Source organism: Pseudonaja textilis, chromosome 3 (genome assembly GCF_049901715.1).
Source record: "Pseudonaja textilis isolate UNSWEBS1 chromosome 3, rPseTex1.2, whole genome shotgun sequence".
Classification (NCBI taxonomy): domain Eukaryota; kingdom Metazoa; phylum Chordata; class Lepidosauria; order Squamata; family Elapidae; genus Pseudonaja; species Pseudonaja textilis.
Window position 1 is genome coordinate 138,776,567 of NC_141992.1, and position 23,116 is coordinate 138,799,682.

General features: G+C 41.9%; 1 protein-coding gene and 1 long non-coding RNA gene across 3 annotated transcripts in view; one reads left to right on the forward strand and one right to left on the reverse strand.

Annotated features, from left to right (window-relative positions):
- Positions 1-7,340, reverse strand: part of MBOAT1 (membrane bound glycerophospholipid O-acyltransferase 1) — a 33,245-nt gene extending 25,905 nt beyond the window's left edge. For both annotated transcript variants that reach the window (XM_087930941.1, XM_026699527.2), the window contains exon 1: positions 7,013-7,340. Coding sequence is in view for 1 of the 2 variants with exons in the window: in XM_026699527.2 (XP_026555312.1) it covers positions 7,013-7,102 (90 nt within the window). In the remaining variant the exon portion in view is untranslated. The remainder of the gene's footprint in view (positions 1-7,012) is intronic.
- Positions 7,341-7,509: 169 nt separating this feature from the next.
- Positions 7,510-13,543, forward strand: LOC148126343 (uncharacterized). Its single transcript, XR_015743122.1, has 3 exons — positions 7,510-8,062; positions 9,968-10,028; positions 12,161-13,543. It is a non-coding gene; the product is annotated as an uncharacterized LOC148126343 (long non-coding RNA).
- The last annotated feature ends 9,573 nt before the right edge of the window (positions 13,544-23,116 follow it).

Sequence of the window (23,116 nt, forward strand, 5' to 3'; positions counted from 1 at the left end):
GCTTTTTAGGAGGAAGGAAAGTTGCTTTCTAAAAACATTTCTTTGAATTCAAAGGCAAACAAGAAAATTATCCAAATTAATTCCAAGGATTTACTCAAATTAATTGAAGCATGCCGTGACTTGCTATTACAGAATCAAATTTGTAGAATTAAAGACTGGAATACAAACATTCATATTCCACTTGGGCAATTTCCCATGAGGTTTTCATGTGCTAAAATAGTCATCACCAACAAACACATACACAAGCTTTTTCTGTTCTCTAGAACTGTTCCCTGACAAAATAAGCATGGCATTATGTCTTTCTTTGTTACTTCATTGCTTCTTCCTCTTGCCATTTTTGCAATATCTTGCTTAATGAAAAGTTCTGAGAATTCAAAAGGCTACATATACTTCAGTTGGCTTTGTTTTAATATGATAGGCATTTGAAGCCATACCTAGCACTAAACTTTGCTAAAATCATAATATATAGCATTATACACATAATTTAACAGAGCCTTATGTTAAAAAAATGACAATTGTCTGCAAAGCAACAAGATGAATAATTTTTTTTTTGTAGAATGTTGGTTATATTCTGAAATAAAAAATCATAAACTTTTCACAAAAATAATAAAATGTGTACTTATTAATACATATCTTATTTGAATTGAATTGAAATTGAATACTTTATTTGGCCAAGTGTGATTAAACCCACAAGGAATTTGTCTTAGATGCAGAAGTTCAGTGCATATGCAAAGAAACAGAATAATGATGATGATGATGATGATGATGATGATGATGATGATGGAAGCATTATTTCATCTTGGGTATATGGTCTGTGCTTTGTACTACATCGCTGATTTTATCAGTAAGTTCTACTCTTTTCCTACTTTAAATACCCTACAAAGGTCCCGATATTCCAAATTGAACACTGAAAAAATCTCCTCTTCATAGACCACCTACTGTGAAACAAATGAAGGAGTAATGACCTGCCAGGAGAAGACAAGACTGATTATGAAGTCCATAAGTCAGCACATGAAATGGGAAAGTATTTCAGTTAACCTCTTTCAAATTAAGAGTAGATCTGAATATTTTTTTCACATGACAGTCTGATATTGTTATCGTCTTTTTTTATGAGGGTTGAAGAAAATGGTGGCTTTGATATAGACTTTTTCTCTGTGTCTCTACTAAGACATTTCTGGTTATTCTATTCTAAACAAAGAAACTCTACTTCTGACCTTTGGATCAATCTCCTCCTGGGGCACAAACATATGGGAAGGGTTCCTTGTGTTCTTGGAGATAATTATCTTATGGGGAGACTGGGCATTAATTATCATCAATTGTAAGAGCTTACTTGGTCCAAACAAACTTCCTGGAATATGTAGGTAAAATCTCACACCATTCCCACACATTAAAACTAATTGTATTGTGACAAGCTGAGGAATTTTGAATCAGCTCCTAGTAAAGAAATAAAGAAGGCCTACTCTGGAAACAGTGCAGAGAAGAACAACGAAGATGATTAGAGGGCTAGAGGCTAAAACATATGCAGAACGATTGCAGGAATTGGGTTTGTCTATTCTAATAAAAGGAAGGACTAGGGGTGATATGACATCTGTGTTCCAATATCTAAGGAGCTGTCACAAAGAAGAGGATGTTAATCTATTCTCTAAAGCATCTGAAGGTAGGACAAGATGGAAACTAATCAAGAAAGAACCAACCTAAAACTAAGGAGACATTTCCTGACAGAGAGAACCATTAATCAATGGAATGGCTTGCCCTCAGAAGCTGTAGGTGTTCCAACATTGGAGGTTTTTAAGAAGAGATTGAGATAGATAGCCGATGGCAGAAACACAGATCTTTAAGTGAATCTGTGATCCTGTGAGCAACTCAATCTGCTTGCCTGCTTTGCCTGATTTTGGGTAAAAGTTGCTCTTTTTTATAAAAAATCCAATGTTTACATAAATATTTATAATATTTACATACAAGCCATGCCCAGCCAGTCACATGACCACCAAGCCACACCCACAAATTAGGCCACACTCAAAAACTGGTTGTTAAGAAATTTGAATCCCACCCCTGCCTCTGTGTGTGTGTATGAGAGAGAGAGAGAGAGAGGGGGAGGGAGAGAGAGAGGTTAGATCAGATCTCTCTCTCTCCCACCGTCAGCAAACCACCATCAGGCAAAATTCGTATTAGTGGTCCACGGGATTTAAAATTATGAGTTTGGTGGTCCCTGAGGTCCAAAAGGTTGGCGACCCCTGGACTAGAAGATCTCCAAGGTCCCTTCCAACTTTGTTATTCTGTTACTTGGCATGCTTTCTCTACCTTGTTTTAACATAATTCGAGTAAACTGCCATTTTGTGAATGCTGTCATACAACTTATACTTTACACCAGGGGTCCCCAAATTGGCAACTTTAAGCCTTGTGGACTTCACCTCCCAAATTCTGGGAGTTGAAGTCCACAAGGCTTAAAGTTGCCAAGTTTGGAGACCTCTGCTTTATACTCTAAAATAATTGCTTATTTCTCAAAATGACCTAGTCTTATATAATGCCATTAAGTCGGATACAATTAATGCTTTGACATACAACTATATGTAATAATCTGATTTGTAACATACCACAATTTTGAAAAGGCTGGAGCTTCACACTGTGGTATTGGGGTGGCTGACTATGGCATTCTTCCAGGTACCACTATCATTGGTGGCACTGAGACTAGATTGCAGTAGAGGCCCATGATTAATGATGGCCAGCTGAGATTGCTGAAGGCGCTGGCCAAAGAGTATCGCTGTAAAGGGCAACCAACAGGACAGATCGATGGGGGAGAAAGTCGGATGGAGACAGTTGAAGTGCTCCTTAGGCCATAAGGGTAGGTGGGCTGACAAACTCTTCAATTTTGATTACATGACCATATGGGCGCTGCAACAGCAATACTGTAACTTTAGGGACCAAGCATAAACCACCCAAAATTGTTCTCAATGATATGGGCCATCTATAAATTATATAAATAACTACAAGTAGTCCTTGACTTACAACAATTGTTTAGTGACTTATGACCGTTTTTCACACAATCATTGGGGGGAAAAAAGTCAACTAGGACACTAGGTCCATTTAACAATGAAACTGCTAGCTTAACAACTGCAATGATTCACTTGACAAATGTGCCAAGAAATGTCATGAAATGGAGCAAAACTCACTTACCAACTTTCTCACTTAGCAACAGAAATTTTGGGCTCAATTGTGGTCCTAAGTCAAAGACTACCTGTACCTTTGTTTAGCAGTGTCATAAGTTTGAATGGTCAGTAAATATATGATTGTTAAGCAAGGACTAGTTATAGTTAGTTTCTACTTAACAAAGAAATGACTTCTACTTAAAACAGCAGCAACATGTGATTCCACATTCTGCTCCTGGGTGGTAAATCCCATCTTCTCATTACAGGCCATATTGTCTAAGACTGATGGAAATTAAGATTCAGCAAACTCTGTAATCTTGCTCTCTCTAAATCAAAAAAAATCTGAAAAAGAGAGAAAAAAGAAGATAATATTGCCAAGATAACATTTAGTGACTTTCTGCCACCGTGAAATAATTGAACCTGATAAAAATGAACATTGATTGGAAAACTATCAACCCATCTCTGGCAAGTCCACAAATGCTTGTTAAAACATAAATGTTAGAAGAATGTTCACTATCCTTAAATACTAAGAATTACTTAAAAGACACACATTAACTACCGTGAGATTCTATGTAAAAATACACATTTATCAACAGCTGGAACTCAGAAAAGGAACAAAGGACACTTACACAAGACTGAAATTCCTGAAATTCAGTGTATGGATGTGGTTTACACAAAGACCATATTTAGCACAATAAAAAGGTTTAGAGAAGTATAATGAGTAGAATTGGTACAAAATAGATGTATAGTTAGCCTTCCTAGCCTTTTATTTCTTACCTTTATTTTACTTAACTACTTCTTACTTCTCTTCTTATGCATATTACTGTTTATTTTGAAAACAAGATTGTGGATGTGTATTAAATTCTACTCATAAAAAAAGATCCTATTATAAAAGACTAAAATGAGTCTTGCCTGAACTAGTTCACTCTTGTTTATGGCCTTTTTAAAAAAACTCCTATAACAATCTACACTTCTGTCTGGTTTATCTGTCAATACAATCTAGTGAGCTAACTGCTGTTAATATAGCACATACTTCCTCATTGCTGAAGGAATACACATTTCCTTGTTATGCAAAGAAAGCAAAAAAGCCAACAGGTGCTGGGATAAAAAGAAAATCTAACATCAGATGATGAGTCTCCTTTGAGGTCATAGGATAAGTTCAGTTTTTCAACAAGTTTTAAGAAAAAACATTTTAAACAGAATTCCAACACAACTACAACTATCTTCTTCCCTCCCAAATGTATTAGTCTGTACAAGACAACTACAATGGTGCACACAAGCAAATACACTCCTCCAAAGAAATTTATTTCCTGCAAACTCTCACAGGAGTTGAATTTGCAAGAAGTCGCAAATTGCCAAAAACAACTGCTCCAACTGAGAATATGCATTTATAACAGAACAGCACTACTGTCAATGCTGCTGTTCCACAAGAGTTGCTTTGATCTAATAGCTCAAGAATGAACATTCCAAGAATCCATGAAAAATTGGCATAACAATCTGAGACAATCTGTCCATGAAAATATCCAAGATGTGGGCAGGCTTAATATATTAATTTTAAAAATTAAAACTTGTAAGTATATGGTAAAGCTATTTTATTAAATACTTGTAACCGAACTAAAAGCTTGTTTCTCAAGATTTTACAAACTATTGCAAGGCAATTGTCACATACATCGTTGCACAATAAATTTGACAACTGTCACAAGCCAAGGCCAAACTATGCTATGGTGTATCATGAGTGTGAATTATGACAAAACTGCATACCTTTAGGTTGGAGTAAGTTTTTTTAAAGAACACTAAGCTCCTAGTAGGACTATAATCAAGTTCACAACTCCTCTACTGTAGGAGAAGTGGCCACTAAGCAAAAATAAAAATAAAAATCAAATAACGCTGTTATTTACTCAAATTCATCATGCACTGGATTTTCTGCAAGGATTGAGGCCTAGTATTTTCTCTGCACCTGAAATCCTGTTATATTGGCTTTGTACAAATGAAAGTTTGTAGCCTTCTAAAGGCTGATTACAAAATCCTGTTTGGCAAAAATAAAAACAATGGCTATTTCAGATTTGGGTGTAGACATGAAGGAAGATGACAGTGATGGAGGCATGCAGAAGCTGTTGCCAAGGCAAAGGAGGCAGAAACATTTTTAAACTCCACAACAGTGAGATAACATTTGGAGTAGTTCAGCTCCTCAATTCACTTAACTATAAGAAAAAGAAGGAAGAGGCACAACAAAATCGGACTTGCAAGATTCTGTAATTACAGCTGATACCAATAAAAGACGTTTCAGCCTTCTGGTGGAGTTGATTTCCTGGTGTGGTCTATCTAGTACAGTTGACGCTGAAGACACAAAAAGCCACAAAGCTTGATTAAAGTTCACCATATACTAAGAAGTAAAAGGCAGACAGCCTATTAACCAAGATGTCTGAATTAGTGTAACATGAATAGAGCCTAAGATATCAAACATTCCCTCTGCTGCTGGTCATATAACACTCAACATGGTGACACTGAAAATCACGACTTTAGCTAAGTACAGAAACAAAATGAGGAGTTTTAGAAAGCATATTTGATACTGTATGTTGCCTCTGTAGTGAAACAAAGGCAATTGAAGCATTTGTTTCATCACAAAGTCAACTGCAGTCCCATGCACATTTATTTTGAAGCAAGTTCTCATAATACTCAGTGGAATTGATAAGCTTCCTACCTGCCAAATATAGATAAATTATAAATATAAATATATATTTGCATATACTCTTCAGTCTGGAAAGGAAGGGTTAAAAATATTTTAAACAAATAACCCTGGGACAAGGGACTTCATTACAAGTAAGGACAGTTTTAATGAAGTTTGTCCTCTCCAGAAAACCCAGAGCAGCAGTCAGATTAGTCTGAATCTGGATAGTTTTGCCATGAAAAGGAGAGAAAAATATATATTTACAGCACTGCCGCTATTCTTTCTTTTTTTAAAAAAAAATGTTGCTAGTCTTTTACAAAGAAAAACCGAGGCAGATTGTCGATAAGGAAGTTACTTATGCAATTAATCACAATAAAAAAAATATCTTGAGCAGTGCCTTGTGCTGCCATACTCTCTCCCTCTCTCCTCCTTTTTGTTATTATTTTCTGCACTTAATTCTTAATGTCTTTCCCTTTTTCCCCTTCTGTCCTCCTCCTGGTTCTTAGACCCAAGGTAAATCACAGCCTATCCTATTATTAGCTTTCAACCTTTGCAGGTGGAAGCCCATCTTTAACCCTCCCTGCAGGCATAAGATTGGAAGTCAGGACTTATTTTTGAGAAAAAAAAACATATGAGGTTTTGTTGCTTTTTAAAAAGATATTATATTTGCACAACCGATTCCAGGAAAGCGACTTCCTATCAAGCGCCAGGAAAGAAACTCTGCCTTGCCCTAAGAACCTTCTAACCACTGAGCTCCACTACTTTCTAGCAAAAGGCAGAGCAAATGACAGCACCACCATCCTGCTATTTCCTCACGCCGGCAGTCAGCAAAGGGCCGCTTTCGCCGTTACCCCTCGCACACCCTTGACCACTCATTGCAAATCCCAAAGATACTTTTTTTTTTTAAATTTCCCCCAAAGGCAACTGGGCTTCCTTTAGATTTTTCTTTCTAGAGAACTGAAGATTCTCGGATGAAAAGCGACACCTTTTCAAAGAAAGGGGGAAAAATCCTCAAGAAAGTCTAGTTGCCTTTGGGAGAAAGCACCTTTGGGGATGGGGGTGGGGGGAGACGGACAACCGTGACCTGGATCAGGGGTGTCCAACGTTAGCAACTTTAACGTTGGACACCCCTGACCTGCATGACTGAGAATCTCCGCCGACGTTCATTGCAAAGGGAAGCCGCGCTCGGTTAGCTCACCTGCTCGAGGGGGATGCCGAAAAGGTCGCTTACGGGGTGCAAGAAAGTGGAACCCGTCGTTTTACGGGGAATTCTGCCTGCTTCGGTCATCCTGCATCCCGGCGCGGCCGCTAAACGCGCCTTCCTCGCTTCCTCCGGACCCAACCCGGCGCTGGAACAGACTGACACACATCAGAGACACACCACACACAACCCAGCACCAACGCAACCGCGCGCCTCTTTCGCCGCCTTTCTGATTGGGCCGCTGCGGCTCCTCGCCTTGCTTCCCCTCCCCAGCTCGGCGGCCAGCTAAAAGCCCGACGCGAGGGAGAGTCCCAGGGACTTTCGGCCAAAAAGGGAAGCCAGCGCCCCGTCAGCGGGAGAGGTCCGGGCCGCCGTCCAGATTTTGCGAGCGAGCGAGCCACCGCCCCAGGAAAGGAGGAATGTGCTCGGAAACCGCGGGGTTGTGGTCGCTCTGCGCGCCTGCTGCTACAACCAACCGCCCGGGGAAGGCCATCTTTCCGGGTTTGGCTTGGAGCAGACCGTGCAGAGGCAGCAAGGCTGCACGTTGGAGCGCTGGAGTTTCGTTTTGGTTTTTTTTCCCCTCACGGGGAAGTTATGCGAGAGCCCTGGTCTCTGTGAACAGATTGAGGCCTGGGGTGGCCCAGCCGAATCTTAGGTGTTTCACCCGAATCTCAGGGGCTGCAACAAAGAAGAAGGGAGTCAAACTGTTCTCCAAAGCTCCTGGGGGCAGGGCAAGAAGCAATGGGTGGAAACTAATAAAGGAGAGAAGTAACTTTGGAACCTAGGAGAAATTTCCTGACAGTTAGAACAATTAATCAGCGGAACAACTTGCCTGCAGAAGTTGTGAATGCTCCAACACAGGAAGTTTTTTAAAAAATGTTGGATAACCTGAAGTGGTGGAGGGTTTCCTGCCTAGGCAGGGGGTTGGACTAGAAGACCTCCAAGGTCCCTTCCAACTCTGTTATTCTATTCCACGCACACGCTTCTTGGACATGGAGAGCCTGAGGAGTTCCTCTTGAGGCCAAAGCCGAGCAACAGCTGGCTGAGGTGTTAGAGAAGCTGGAATTCCAGTGGCCTTTTTTTTTTTTTTCTTCATACAGGTCAGGGGTCTCCAAACTTAGGAACTTTAAGCTTTGTGGACTTCAACTCCCAAAATTCCCATGGAAACCCCTGGATTAGGTGCTTAATAAGTTATAAGGAGAGGCTGCTTATAGGGCTACCATGTCTGGCCTGCAGAGAGCCGGAAGGCCACTGGACGAAACTCAGTTCTGATTTTGAAGTCTGGTGTTTTGTTTCATTAATGAAATGAAATTTGATGCCTCACTAAACTTTTTTGTGAGAACCTGAAGGGAGCACTGGTTAAGACATCAGGCTATAGAAACTGGGAGACCATAGTTCAAGTGCTGCTTTTAAGGCAAAAAGGTGGCTGGGTGACCTTAGGCCAGCCACTCTCTTTAAGCCCTAGGAAGAAGGCAATGGCAATCCACTTCTGATAAATCTTGCCAGGAAAACTGCAGGGGATAGTCCAGGTGCGTGGGTGTCAAACTCAGTGCATCATGTTGCTGTCACGTGATGTTTCGTGACGTTTTTCCCCTTTGCAGAGCTGGGGTGGGTGTGGCCTGCACATGACTAGAGACTCACCAGGAGCCTCCCACACAAAAACATTCATGAGCAGAAATGCTGCCCAAGGCCAGTTTTCCAGCCGTATTTTTTGCTGCTGCATTTTCAGATCACTTTCCACAGGCCAGGCAGTGGTAACACAGGTTTTGGTGACCCTAGCGTGCAGATGACAACAGTGCATGCCAAATTACAAGATTGCTAAGCAGGTGAAAGGTAAATAGGCTGTTCATATAGCACCTTTTTTTATTTGTGGGACTGAAGGAGCTTTCAGAGGCAGGTCATGGGCCCATCTAGCTCAAGTTATTGGCTACTCAGTATTTCAAGAACCCCTAATGTTGCTAAGGACAAATTTATAATTTTTTTCATAAAGAGGATATGATGGAATTTTCTGAGCCTGAAAATGAAGATCGGCCTTGGGTTGGTTTGTTCATTCAGCTGTAAAGAAGACCAGAGCAGTATGAAAGTATTGCCTTAAACTCATTGAGAAGTGAGGGCAAAGTAACACATGGAGTTTCCAAGATTTATTTTCCTTTCAAAGAACCTTCATCTCCATAAATTGGGAGTCTTGCTTTTCTGGTTGTAAATCACTGGAGCTTAACAGAGTATCACTGAGTGCACCATTAGTGCATTTTTGGGTATAACTTTGATAAGCTCCATAGTCAAACAACTTGCTCGCTCAGTACCTCCTTATCAGACTTTTTGTCTTACTTCAGTAATATCAGCTTCCTGAAGTCCTTAGTTGTAATGCTGTAATAATTTTTGTGTGACTTGTAACCTGTGATTAGTAGGCTATTAACCATGTAACTGACTTTGTGGGTAAAGAATTTTAAAAAACTAGAAAAAAATTCTAAAGCAACAAGGAAAGATTATCAGACTTATATTGTGTACTTCAGATGTCTTTTTCACTTTGGCACCCCCTGGAATTTGGTGCTCTAGGAAGCTGTTTACATTGCCCATGCCTACAACCAGCCCTGATTAAGCACATAATTACTAATACAAGGTAACAGTAACATGGATGGTGCACATTCTTTATCCCCCAGATATTCTGCACTGTAGAAAAACTTGCCCTTTTCTACTTTGCAGAAGACCACTGTGTGGGCTGATCTGACTTGGGGAATGGTGGTTTCATTGGATAAGGGTTTTAAACAGGGAAATACTGTTCCTTCATAGTAATGGGGAGTATTAGTAGATTTTACTGGGGAGTGGACAAAGGAATCCATGCTATGATCCCTTTCATGAATAGCCAGCTTGCATTCATAATACTGCAAATCTCACTGTCAGTCTAAATGACAAGTGTTGAGTCAGAATTCATAACGTCTCTTTATTTTTCAGTTTTTGGCACATAACCCAGGAGACTGCATGATTTTTCTGTACCTGATTTGGGAAAAGAAAAGTGAGGGTACTACCTCACCTAAAGCTCTGATAAATGACCCAATTAACCCAAGTGGCTAACCCTGGTGGTTTAGATAACAGAAGAGTTTGCTTCAGGATTTGGGCTATGTCTAAGAAACAGCAAAATGCTTTAAGCAAAAGCCATGTCAAAATTTAATTTACTTTGCTGTGTACATTTAAGATCAGTTCTTTCAAATATTTCAGTACAAGCTAAATAACTCTTTTATGGCAGCCTTGAAACTATATCAGGCATGTTTCAAATGATCTCGTTTTTTTCCACTTTAATATTTTTAATAGATCAGTGCCACCTTATGGTCTATTTAGAATATTACACGGACAGTTGAAATTCTTTTTTCTTTTAATCAAGCAATGTCTACCTCACGTGACATGCAAGATTTGCATTTGATGTATTTATACTAAAAATATTTTTACAGTTTTACAGAGACAGTCTGATGTAATAGTCAAAGTACTAGCCTAGAAACCAGGTGTGTGTGAGTTTTAGTTCTGCATTACTCATGAAACCCAAGCTGAGCAGGGATAGGACATTTTCTGCAAAAGATGGCTCTGATCGCAAACCTTATGAGAGAGGAGAAATAAATAGTGCCTTAATTGCAGACTATGCAACTAAGGAAATGATGGGGACTGTCTGTACTTACCTTTATACTATCCATATCAAATTTCCTGGAACTATTAGTCTTAGAGTGATTATTAGAGGAGAATAAGCAATCCTTGAACTGTTGGCCCAAGGTTTTCTCATCTATGCAAGATAACCTGTAAAATGTCCTCATATTTCATAGACTATTGTGGATTTACAACTCAATCCTTATTGTTCTTACAAATATAATCTGGTATTTCTTGAAATAGTTGAAATAGGACCTAAGGACCCATGGCAACCCAACTATGGGCTGGTAAGATATGAAATTATATATTAATATCCATTGTTATCCATTTCTTCCTTTTGTGTTAAAAGTGAATTCATTAATGCACATTTTCAAGGCTTCACATTTTTGTAATTGTGCAAAATGTAGGTCATACACCATGTATGCCTTTTGGATACCATCAGGTTTGAACCACTATGACAGACTTTCTTGATTTCAAGAAACATGTGATCTATAGGTTCTTTCTGATAGTTGTTGGAAAGGAATGCTACATTTGTTCCAGACTTGTTAGTTCTTTTTTCTGTTGATTAATAAATAATAAAATTAATAGTAAATAACTCAGGAATGAAAGTCAAAGGGGCTTTTATTCCCAGTTTAGGAAATTATAGATGCTTTTTTTCACCAGAAGCTAGTATTTCTTTGTACAAAGATGAAGCACCTGAAAAAAGGACTGGAAGCACCTGTAAAATCGGCTATGAATGATTCCCATTAATGACAAACTTGGTGGCTGTGTGAAAACCACAAAGAAAGAGTAAGAGAAAGAGTAAGCTGAAGCTACACAGGACTTTGCAGATGTGCAGAGGATTTTATATTTTGTTTTTTGTTTTAAAGGTAAACAGTGTCATTAATCTTTTTCAATGATAGCCGTGCATCAAAAAGAGACGCTTCCGTAAGAATTAACTCCTGATGCCATCAATCCAAAAACAAGGTGGTGTGTGTGTTTTTGTTCCTTCATTGATGTCCTGTAGTCAAAAAAAGAACAGGAGCAGTGATGGAAAGTTTTGGGAAGAGTACAAATGAACTTTTTTGTTACTATTTTTATTGATGAAATTCATTGGCTGGCCATCTTTATCAAAAAGTAACTTTGCATGGTCATGCTTCCCCTTATGAAAAAGGCAAAAAAAAATACACAAAAAATTTATCTGAAAATATCTAAGGAGTATTTTTGAATTTTGAAAAACAGTAGAAAATTGTGATTAAAGAAAGGGGTTAGTACAAATTCCATGATATAGCCTAAAAAGGAACATCGGGTAGACAGAATCCTGTTACAGATATTTATTTTTATAGCAGTTTTATACTGTACAGGTAATCCTCAGTTAATGACGTATTTGAGATTGGGAAGTCCAAAAGCAATTGTAAAGTGAAAAAACACATAATAGCACCAATTTAAAATAACAGTTATAGCGGATTCTATTGTGGTTGTTAAGTAAATTGTGCGCAACATTATCTGATTGTGACTTCCTTTGCTTGTCAGATGCTGGCAGTGAATTGCAAATGGCAGTTATGTGACCATGGGACCGTATGACTATTTTTAAGTACACACCTGTGGTCAAGCTCCCAAATTATAATCATGTGACCCTAGTGCTGCTGCAGTGGCTGCAACTTCAAGAACTGGACATAAGTCTCATTCAGCATCCTTGCAATTTCAGATGAACCTGTTACTAATCAAGCACAACTTCTCTAATTCCAAGTTTCCATTCTAGAATGTATACAATAATCCTACACATCATTCATAGGACTTTTTCATGTATAGCTTTGACTTTTTCTTCTTACCAATTTTATAGTTTAATATGCGATAGAAATTGGATATAAAAACATATATTGTAGTACACTAAGTTGTTAATGTGTATATTAGCCACATGATACCTCAGAGCTGCTGGTTATGAGACCCTTGTTAGTCACCTCCCTTTATTTTATTGCTTTTGTTCGGTTTGAGTCAGTGTTGACTCCTGGTAACTGCCTGGACAAGTTCCTGAAATTTTCTTGGCAAGATTTCAGAAGTGGTTTGTTATTGCCTGCTTCCTAGTACTGAGAGAAAGTGATTAATTCACTCAAGGTTACCCAGCTAACTCCTGGTTTCTATCCTGATGCCTTAATCACTACTCGAAACTCTTTTCTTTTGTTGCTTGTAGTAGTTGGAGGTTCCCCCCCCTTTCCCCCGTTTATAGTATTTTATATTTCCAATGTGTATTTGTATCAGCATTATTTTTCTTTTTTTAGAATAATAAGATAGAAATATTAAGATCTACTTTACAATCATGCTATCTTTCTTTATCCCTGTATAGAATGACTTCTTAGCTGACCCCTACTTGTTGATACATAAGATACAACTTTAAAACATAAAATGAAGCTAATTAGCTTTTCAGTATAGAATGACTTCTTAGAATTAGCTATGAAGCTGACCCCTACTGGTTAATATACAAGATACAACTTTAAAGCATATAAAATGAAGCTAATTAGCTTTTCAGTAGCAGATCGAGACTGCTTCTTAAGTATGATAGTAGGGGAAGCATATAATATATTTCAAGATGGAATTAGAAAAGATGCTCAAAGAACCATGAAACTTTTCAAGTGAAAAGTTCTAATTATTAGGATTAGTTTAGAACACTTTATTTTCCTGGGTAATCTGTTAGAAAAATAAGCATCTTATCAAGGTGGTCATTGCACAGTTTTGTAATCAGAAAATTGATTATGTGCCATCAAGTTGTTGCTGATGCTTAGGGAATAGACTGACTCAACAACAACCTGTTCCTAATCTGGTTCTTCATCTCTTCCAACCGTGTACTCATCGCCACCATGACTGAGTCATTTTGCTGCTGTTCGTCTTCTGTTCAAATAAATGGTCTATTTTTTTTCAGCCAGTGTCTTGGGAACTTTATTACATACTTTGCACTTTCAGAGCCGCCTTTTTCCCTTGCAGTGCCTTCCTTAGAAACAGGAGAACTGTTCATTTATTTGCCTTGCCTTTGTTATGCTTGTTATATATTGTTTGCACTAGTATAAGGCAACTCGCAGACTGGGTTTGCTTAACGTAGTAAGCTAAACCTTAGTGAACGTATCCTGTACAGGTAGTCCTTGACTTACAATCACAACGGAGCCCAAAATTTATGTGGCTAAGTAAGAAATTTGTTAAGTGAGTTTTGTTCCATTTTATGACTTTTTTTGCCACATATGATAAGTGAATCACTGCAATTATTAAATTAGTAATACATTTGTAAAGTGAATCTGGTTTTCCCAGTGACTTTGCTTGTCAGGTCATAGAAAGTGATTATATGACCCCAGGACACTGCAACAGTCATAAATATGAACCTGCTGTCAAGTGTCATCTGAGTGTAAATCACATGACCGTGGGAATTCTGCAGCGGTCATAAGTGTGAAAAAGGGTTGTAGTTGGTTTACTTTATTGTCATTGTACCTCGTACTACAAAATCAAACACCATCTTCAGAAAATAAACACAAACACACGTTCTTCACCCTTCACCCATTGAACCGGAAACCCCCGATACCACATCAACACTGCACTACACAGCAGAATTCAAAAGAGCTACTGCCCTGGGATAGAAGCTGTTTTTCAGTCCTTGTTTTTATTATTGTATACCATCTGCCAGATGGTAATAGTTCAAAAAAAGGGTTCCCAGGATGAGAGGGGAGAGGGCAACCAATGATCTTCTGGGCAATGACATTAACCTTCTGGAGTGCTTTCCTGTCTGCCACTGTGCAATTGGCAAACCATATAAAGGTGCAGTATGTTAAAATGCTCTCTATGGTGTAGCGGTAGAAGGTCACCAGCAGTTTCTCATTCAGTTGTTTTCTGAGAAGCCTCAGGTAGTATAATCTCTGCTGGGGCCTTTTGACCAGGGCTGCAATGTGGGCACCCCAGGTCAGGTCCTCTTTTAGGATAACACCCAGAAACTTAAAACTGGCCACTTGCTCCACTCGGTCTCCATTGATAAGCAAGGGCTGTATGTCTGGTCTGTTCCTCCTATCATCCACTATAAGCTCCTTGGTCTTATTGGTGTTGAGGACCAAGTTGTCTCCACACCATGAAAGGAACCGGTCCACCTCATCTCGGTAGGAACCGGTCCACCTCATCTTGGTAGGCAGACTCATCGTCCCCGGAGATAAACCCCACCATTGTTGTATCATCTGCAAATTTAACAATAGTATTACTAATGTGAGTGGGAATGCAGTCAAGCACATAAAGAGTATAGAGTAAGGGACTCAACACGCAACCCTGTTGTTGTGTCTATAGGACTGGTTGGAGTCCCCAACCAGGTCCGTCGTTCAAGCGGGAGCGCCGGCCGCTCTCATTGGCTGATGCCGTTTGACAGCCGGCTATAAAAGGGAGCTGTCAGACGGCATCAGCTGTTGCCGCCAGCTGATCTGCCGAGTTAGCCTGGCAGACGCGGCAACCCTTTATTCAACTGAATAAAGCCTTTAAACGTTCGCTCTGGCTCAGTCTCGTATCTCCGCCGCTCCACAACACTGGCGATGAAGGTGGGATGCTAATAAGAGGCTACCAGACGTTCGATACGAAGAGCTGGTCACTACAGAAAGAGCGAAGCCACGGGCGCTGAAGCCGTAACCGCCGGCGCTCACCAAGAGCGCGAAGTTTAAAAGCCTCCTCAGCCGAGGAGACAGACGCTGCCTGACAGGCGCAGCCGCAAAACGCTCTTCTAAGAGCGTGGTTTTCGAAGTCACAGCCGCTGAGGTGACAAGCCCTGCCGCCTCAAGATGAATACCAACCCGACATTCCCACCCTTCAAGCCAGCCGAGGAGACGTGGGAGTCATACAAAAACTGATTCATCTACTTCCTCGACGCTATCGGTCTAACAGACGCTGCTGAGCACAGGAAAAAAGCCTTCTTCCTTAGTTACTGTGGGGCTGCGGTTTTTGACACCCCTACAGCACTAGTTGCCCCTCGCTCTGTCAGGAATATCCCTTGGGAAGAGCTCCAAGAGATTCTTACCAATCACTACTCACCTAAGCCCTCCCAGATATCTAGAAGACATGCTTTTAGATCAGATTGTCTGTGGAGTTAGGGACCTCAGGCTTCAAAGACGCTTGCTAGCCAAAAAGGACTTAACCCTAGCTTTAGCTATAGAGGAAGCTCAAGCTGCTGAGCTCTCCGCCCAATCAGCAGCAGAAATACAAGGGGCTCCTATCAGACCCAGCAGCTCCACTATTCACTCAGAGGAAGTTTCCCTTGAAGAAGACCCCATAGGCACTACAGACATAAACCGCCTTAGGCGACTAAAACCCTCACAAGAAGGAGCAGGGCAAAGAAACAACTTCACCCCGAAACAGCCTCCCTTTTGCCCAGGCTGTGGGGGTTCCCACACTAGGGCATCCTGCAGGTTCAGGAATGCCATTTGTTTAAACTGTCAGAAGAAAGGCCACCTAGCTAGGGTCTGCCTAGCAGGGCGAACCTTCCCTCAGAGACCTCAACCTACTGCTAATTTCCAAAGGCAAGTGGAGGACTGTTATACTTGCTACCACGCAGACCACATTTCCAGGACCCCTAATAAAATAAGTATTTTTGTTTTCCTAGAAGGTAAGCCTTGCAGAATGGAGGTGGACACTGGATCTGCACTTTCAATCATCTCCTGGGAGACCCTGAAGAAGATCCACCCAAGGCTGTCAAAAAAGAAGCTACAGAAGTGCCACCTGTCCCTGCGGGACTACCAGGGCAAGAACATTCCTGTCCTTGGGAAAGGCAAGTTTTTAGTTCAGTTCCAAGGTTTTAGAGGCCATTTGCCTTTGGTGGTTGTTAATGGTGCCCTCCCAAGTCTGCTGGGACTAGATTGGTTCCCCTCCCTCGGCCTTAGCATAACTGGGATCCATGCTGTCTCAACCTCAGACGTAGACACCCTATTCAGAGACTATCCTGATGTTTTTAGCAGCGAGTTGGGCTGTTATTCTGGCACCCCCATCTCCTTCACTGTAGACCCCCAGGCAATTCCCCTTCGCCTCAAGCCACGCAGAGTACCCCTTGCCATTCGGCCAAAGCTAGATTTGGAATTAGATAAGTTACTAAAGCAAGGGGTCTTAGAGCCAACTGATTTTGCAAAATGGGAGACCCCCATAGTCACCCCACTCAAGAAAGATGGCAGCGTGAGAATCTGAGCTGACTACAAGACCACCCTCAATCGTTATCTGCAGGTCAGCGCATACCCTGTCCCTGTGATCCAACACTTATTACACTCTTTCGAACCCGGCACCATCTTTGCAAAATTAGACATGTCCCAGGCATACCAGCAGTTCCCTGTTGATGATCAGACAGCTGAGCTGCAAACCATAGTCACTCATAGGGGGGCGTTCAAATGCAAACGCCTCCAATTTGGTGTCAGTGTAGCCCCAGGTATTTTCCAGTCCCTCATGGAAAGGATTCTCCAAGGTCTCCCAGGGGTTGTTCCTTACTTCGATGACATTTTAGTTTCAGCTCTTAACAGGACTCAGCTCATACAAAGGGTCAGAGCAGTCCTAGATAGGTTTAAGCAGCATGGCCTCAAACTCAAACGGGAGAAGTGCACCATCGCCACTAAGCAAGTGGACTTTCTGGGGTATAGGATTGATGCCTCTGGCATTCACCCAATTGAATCCAAAGTCAGGGCTATCCACGAGGCACCCACACCAACCAACAAGACGGAGCTGCAAGCCTTCCTGGGGCTATTGAACTTTTACGCTTCATTTCTTCCTCATAAAGCATCCATTGCAGAGCCCTTACACAGACTGTTAGACAAAGAATCCCCCTGGCATTGGGGACCAAGGGAAGCCCAAGCTTTCAAGTCAGTCAAATCCTTACTTACATCTGATGCAGTTTTAATCCAATTTAATCAACAACTTCCCCTGGTCCTGGCTGCTGATGCATCCCCCTTTGGTATTGGGGCAGTCCTGAGCCACAGGCTCCCAAATGGTTCTGAGGCACCAATTGCCTTCTTCTCTAGGACTTTCTCTGCTGCAGAAAGAAACTACAGCCAAATAGATAAGGAGGCCTTGGCTGCAGTAGCTGCAGTAAAAAAGTTTCACGAATTCTTATTTGGGCACCACTTTGAACTCATAACTGACCATAAACCACTTCTGGGGCTTTTGTCAGGGGACAAGCAAACCCCACAGGTACTATCACCTAGGATGACCAGGTGGACCTTGTTCCTGGCCGCTTACTCATTTAAATTAGTACATCGCCCTGGAAAAAACTTAAGTCATGCAGATGCCCTTAGTCGCTGCCCCCTGCCAGTTCCAGTCGAAGACCCAGCGCCTATCCATGTCATTTTTGAAATAAATGAACTTAAACTGCCTGTTACAGCTGAAGACATTGCAACGCACTCAAAAAAAGACAGGGTAATTGCCCAGGTTCTGGACTGGGTGGGAAGGGGGTGGCCGGAAACACAATACACTCCTGACTTCACTCCTTTCAAAATACGCAAGCAAGAATTGTCAAACCTACAGGGTTGTCTGTTGTGGGGAACAAGGGTGGTCATCCCAGCCACTCTCCGTGTTCCCATTCTAAAGGTCCTTCACGAGGGCCATCCGGGCATCGTAAGGATGAAGGCCCTGGCCCGCAGCTACATTTGGTGGCCAGGCATGGATGCCCAAATCTCCACCTGGGTAAGCTCGTGCCAGCCTTGCCAAGCAACCAGACCCGCCCCACCAGCAGCTACTCCTACCAGGTGGGAAAGTGCTGGGGGGCCTTGGTCTCGCCTGCACATCGACCTGGCTGGGCCAGTACATGGAAGGACCTTCTTGGTTGTAGTAGACTCATATTCCAAGTGGATAGACTTGGCCCTACTACCTTCAACAACCACTCAAGCAATTGTTAAGGCCCTGACTCGTTTGTTTGTTACCCATGGGCTCCCTGACACGCTGGTGTCTGACAATGGCCCCCAGTTCACCTCTTGTGAGTTTAGCATGTACGTTGCCAACTTGGGTATCAGACACATCCTCACAGCCCCTTTTCACCCAGCTAGCAATGGGATGGTGGAGAGGGCAGTCAGGTCAGTAAAGGAGGCACTTGCTAGGTTTGGCCAGGAAAACTGGCACTCCAAACTGTCACGTTACCTTCTTAGCCAACACACAACCCCATGCACCACCACAAATAAATCTCCTGCAGAACTTTTAATGGGGAGATGCCTTAGGACCACCCTGGACAGGCTGCACCCCCATTACTGCCCGGATACCCCTATTGGATCTGATAGCTTGGTCAGGGATTTCGCCCTGCATGACCTGGTCTACGCCAGGAATTATGCAGGAGACCCTCTGTGGGTACCTGGGCAGGTTAAGTCAGTTGCAGGGCCGAGATCCTACAGAGTCCTCCTGGAAGATGGACACCTGTGGCGCAGACATGTGGACCAGCTAAGGAGGCGATGGAGAGGCGCAGCTGATGGGTTCCTTAACCAACCAAGCGACCCGGTCTACCCAGCGAACACCGGTGATGCAGCCTACCCAGCAACCGCCAAGGGACTGGCCTACTCAGCCCAGCCATCCAGCACCGAAGGCTCCCTGCAGGACCCGATCTACCATGCCGACGACGAGACCCCCCTGCAAGGCCCAGCCTACCCAGCCGAGAGTTCCCTGCAGGACCCGAACTGCCTCGCCGACAACGAAAGCTCCCTGCAGGGCCCGGTCTACCGCCCCGACCGAACGACGCGCCAAAGACAGACCGAACAGGGAGGCTTACCAGACCCGCAGATGGACCTCGCCGACCGAGCCCACTCGCCAACAACCTCTGAAACGCTCCCCGGGGCTGAGGACTTTGTTCCAGCCAGCAGCCTGCCTGAGCTTCGACGGTCCAGCCGCCATCGCAGGCAACCAACATACTTGCGGGACTACGCATGCTCCTGGCCGGGGGAAAGGAGTGTTGTGTCTATAGGACTGGTTGGAGTCCCCAACCAGGTCCGTCGTTCAAGCGGGAGCGCCGACCGCTCCCATTGGCTGATGCCGTTTGACAGCCGGCTATAAAAGGGAGCTGTCAGACGGCATCAGCTGTTGCCGCCAGCTGATCTGCCGAGTTAGCCTGGCAGACGCGGCAACCCTTTATTCAACTGAATAAAGCCTTTAAACGTTCGCTCTGGCTCAGTCTCGTATCTCCGCCGCTCCACAACACCTGTGGTGTACCAGTGTTAAGAATAAGTGCTGAAGAGGTATGATTACTTAATCTGACCCTCTGTTAGCAGCCAGACAGGAAATCCATAATCCAAAAGCAGATTGAATTAGAAAGCCCAAGGTCCAGAAGTTTACACACTAGTCTATGTGGAAGAATTGTGTTAAACACAGAACTAAAATCCACAAAAAGCATCCTCACATAGCCCTCCCACTGTTCTAGATGAGTCAGAGTAGTGTGAAGAGTGATGGCTATAGCATCCTCTGTAGATCTATTTTTTCTGTATGCAAACTGGTGTTTATCAAATGTATGTGGAAGACCAGAAACGATGTGCTAGCAGACCAATTTCTCAAAACATTTCATGATAGGAGTGAGTGCCACTGGTCTGTAATCGTTGAGGTTATTGAAAGGGAACTTCTTTGGCAGCGGAACAATGGTGGAAGCCTTCAAATAAGATGGAATAATGGACTGGGATAAAGACCGATTGAAGATCCTGGTAAAGACTCCAGCCAACTGATCAGCACAGTCTTTAAGCACTCAGCCAGAGATACCATCAGGACAGCAGCCTTTCTAGGGTCCACAGCCCTCAGAATACTCCTCACCACTTGTTCCTCCACAATGAGGAGGGGGCTACAATTGGCTGGTAGTTGTGTTTTATCTGTCTCTGATGTCTCCACTTCAAAGCGAGCAAAGAAATGATTCAGTTCCTCTGCCAATGAAGCATCCCCCTCAGCAGGGATGACATTGGTCGGTTGATGGTTTGTAATTTGTTGAATCCCTCGCCACACCTGCCTCATGTTATTGCTATAAAAATTATCCTCAATCTTCCTCTTATAATCAGTCTTGGCCTTCCGAATACCTTTCTTCAGATTAGCTCTGGCAACACTGTATCTTGTCCCATCACCGGACCTAAAGGCCTTGGTCCTGTCATGCAAGAGGCGCTGGACTTCCTTGGTCATCCAGGGTTTCTGATTGGGGATAGATCCTAATACGTTTATCCACAGTGATAGTAGGTCACTTTTTTCAGTCTTATTGTAACTTTGAACGGTCAGTAAACAAATCTGTTGTAAGTCGAGGACTACCTGTACTGAGGAACATGAATTATGGTTAATCTCTTCCAAATGGCAATGCTAATTGCTGAACTTGGGAATCACAATCCAACTCATTCAGACTAAGGACAAAGTGTGCAGAATTAACAAGGTCCTGTTTTAGTTTTGGAAAACTAGCATTTATATAACTCAATGGTCCTCATTGAAAAATCCCAAATCATTGCTGGAAAAATAGTGCAGGTATCATCTAATTTTGTAGGATCCAGCAACCAGGAGCCAACTTCTAGTTTGTCCTCAGCATTCTCCCAATCATATCCTGTATTGAGATTAGAGTATGACCCATGCCAGTCAATCAATCAGTTACTTGTTCAATCAAGTAACACAGAGAGAGATATAGACAACAGATGAGTGGGACTTAATGAATGGGACTTAATATCAACAATTCATATATGTAGATTAAAAAAAACCACAACACACAATCAGACAGTTCTTTCCAGGACTAATGGAAAAACTTTTGTGGATAATTAGCATGGATAATCCCAAAGGGAATGGCCTTTGGTTATTCCAGCCTTAAATTTCTTTAAAAATAATAAAATAGGGATGGAAATTAGGACAGCAGGTAATTGCCCTTCTATACCATGAAGGAAACTTTGGTGGATAGAGATGACATATGAAAAGTCACAAAAAGATATTACAAGAGGCACTCCTTTAGGAATTTCTCCCCTAAGCTATGTGTCTGCAACCTTTTGTCTTGCCTGGGTTGCATTAAGTGAAGAGGAATTGTCTTGGGCCATGTATAAAATATATAAGAAACTTCCTTTTTTAACAAATCTTGTGTGACTGCATTACTACTGTTAGTTGTCCAGGGTGACTCAGAGACTGCCAAGTGGACACGCCTGCCCTGCCTTAAGCTTTTAAATCTTTATGCCTTTATTTACCCCATTCCATGCAGACTGCTCCTGTCATTGCTGGGTTGAAGACTAGTTTATTGATCTTCATCCAAGATCAGTTGGATGATCCTTGGTGTTGCATTATGATCTATTTTTGAAATTATGCAAGGAAGACATGACTTGAGGTCTGGATGACTTAGAAATTTGAGAAGCAGGAAAATCAAGGTCAAAAACAAGGATTCATGCTCATCTGTTGGGCAAGTTCTTTATACTAAACCTTACTGGTGTGCTTAGCAATACTTATGAAAGGTTTTTCTTTAGTGGCCCCTCTGAGTTAATTAGGAACAACCTGGTTTAGTGACTGGGACATTTTACAGGCGGCTGTTAGTTTGAAAGCACTGGATATATAGTTTTCATTAGTGAAAGGCAATTATGATACTGTGGCATGAAGCCGGAAATATATAAAGAAAGAAACTTGGTGTAATTCTTTTAAACCAAAAAGTCCTGCTAAGAAAGCCATGCAAACCATCTTTTCCCTTTCTATTGTATGCAACTTGTCCCCAGCCGAATCGGAGGCTTCACGTCCTATGAATTTCATGTGGACCAGATGCTAAAACCAAATCATGGTTAAGATATTCAGCTAAGAAATCAGGAGATTGTGACTTCTAAGTCTCAAATTAGACAAATGAGTGACTGTGTCTTGTCTCAATTACCTGATAGGGTTGCCTAAAATCAAAAATTAAAATAGTAATCCTGGTGATAAAATAATGCAAATTGAATTATTCATAGATTATTTCCCTCACTGATAGCCCAAACTTTACCTCAGCCCAACCGTCCTCATAGGATTATTGTTGTGGAAGGATAGGAAGAGGAGGAAACAAATGTCAGTTGAATATCCTGAAGGAAAGTTTGACTTCAACAATACATTAAAATAATAGCTGAGAAAATAAAACCAAAATGTTAAAAATGGACTCAAAATTAACTTATCATCTAAGACAGGCGTCTGTAACCCCTGGGCCATGGACTGGCACTGGGCCGTGACATGCCAGCCACTGGGCCACACAAACTAGCAAAGCCATATGCAGGATGCAGGCAGCACGTAAATCCATGACCCCTTTGATCCATGGAAAAACCTTTCTCCATGGAATTTGTCCCTGGTGTCCAAAAGGTTGAGGATTACTGATCTAAAATACAATCAATATTTGAATTGATATCTGCTTAGATTAATAATTGCATATCTCCTAGCAGCAATGGTAACAGTTACTTCCAGTTTTAATAAATTATATAAAGGAAGAGTTGGTCATCTCTTAATAAGAAAATGTAGGATTTGGTAGGAAAGTAGACCACTGAGTCATGTTACGTCCATATGAAGTACAATATTGCAGTTATC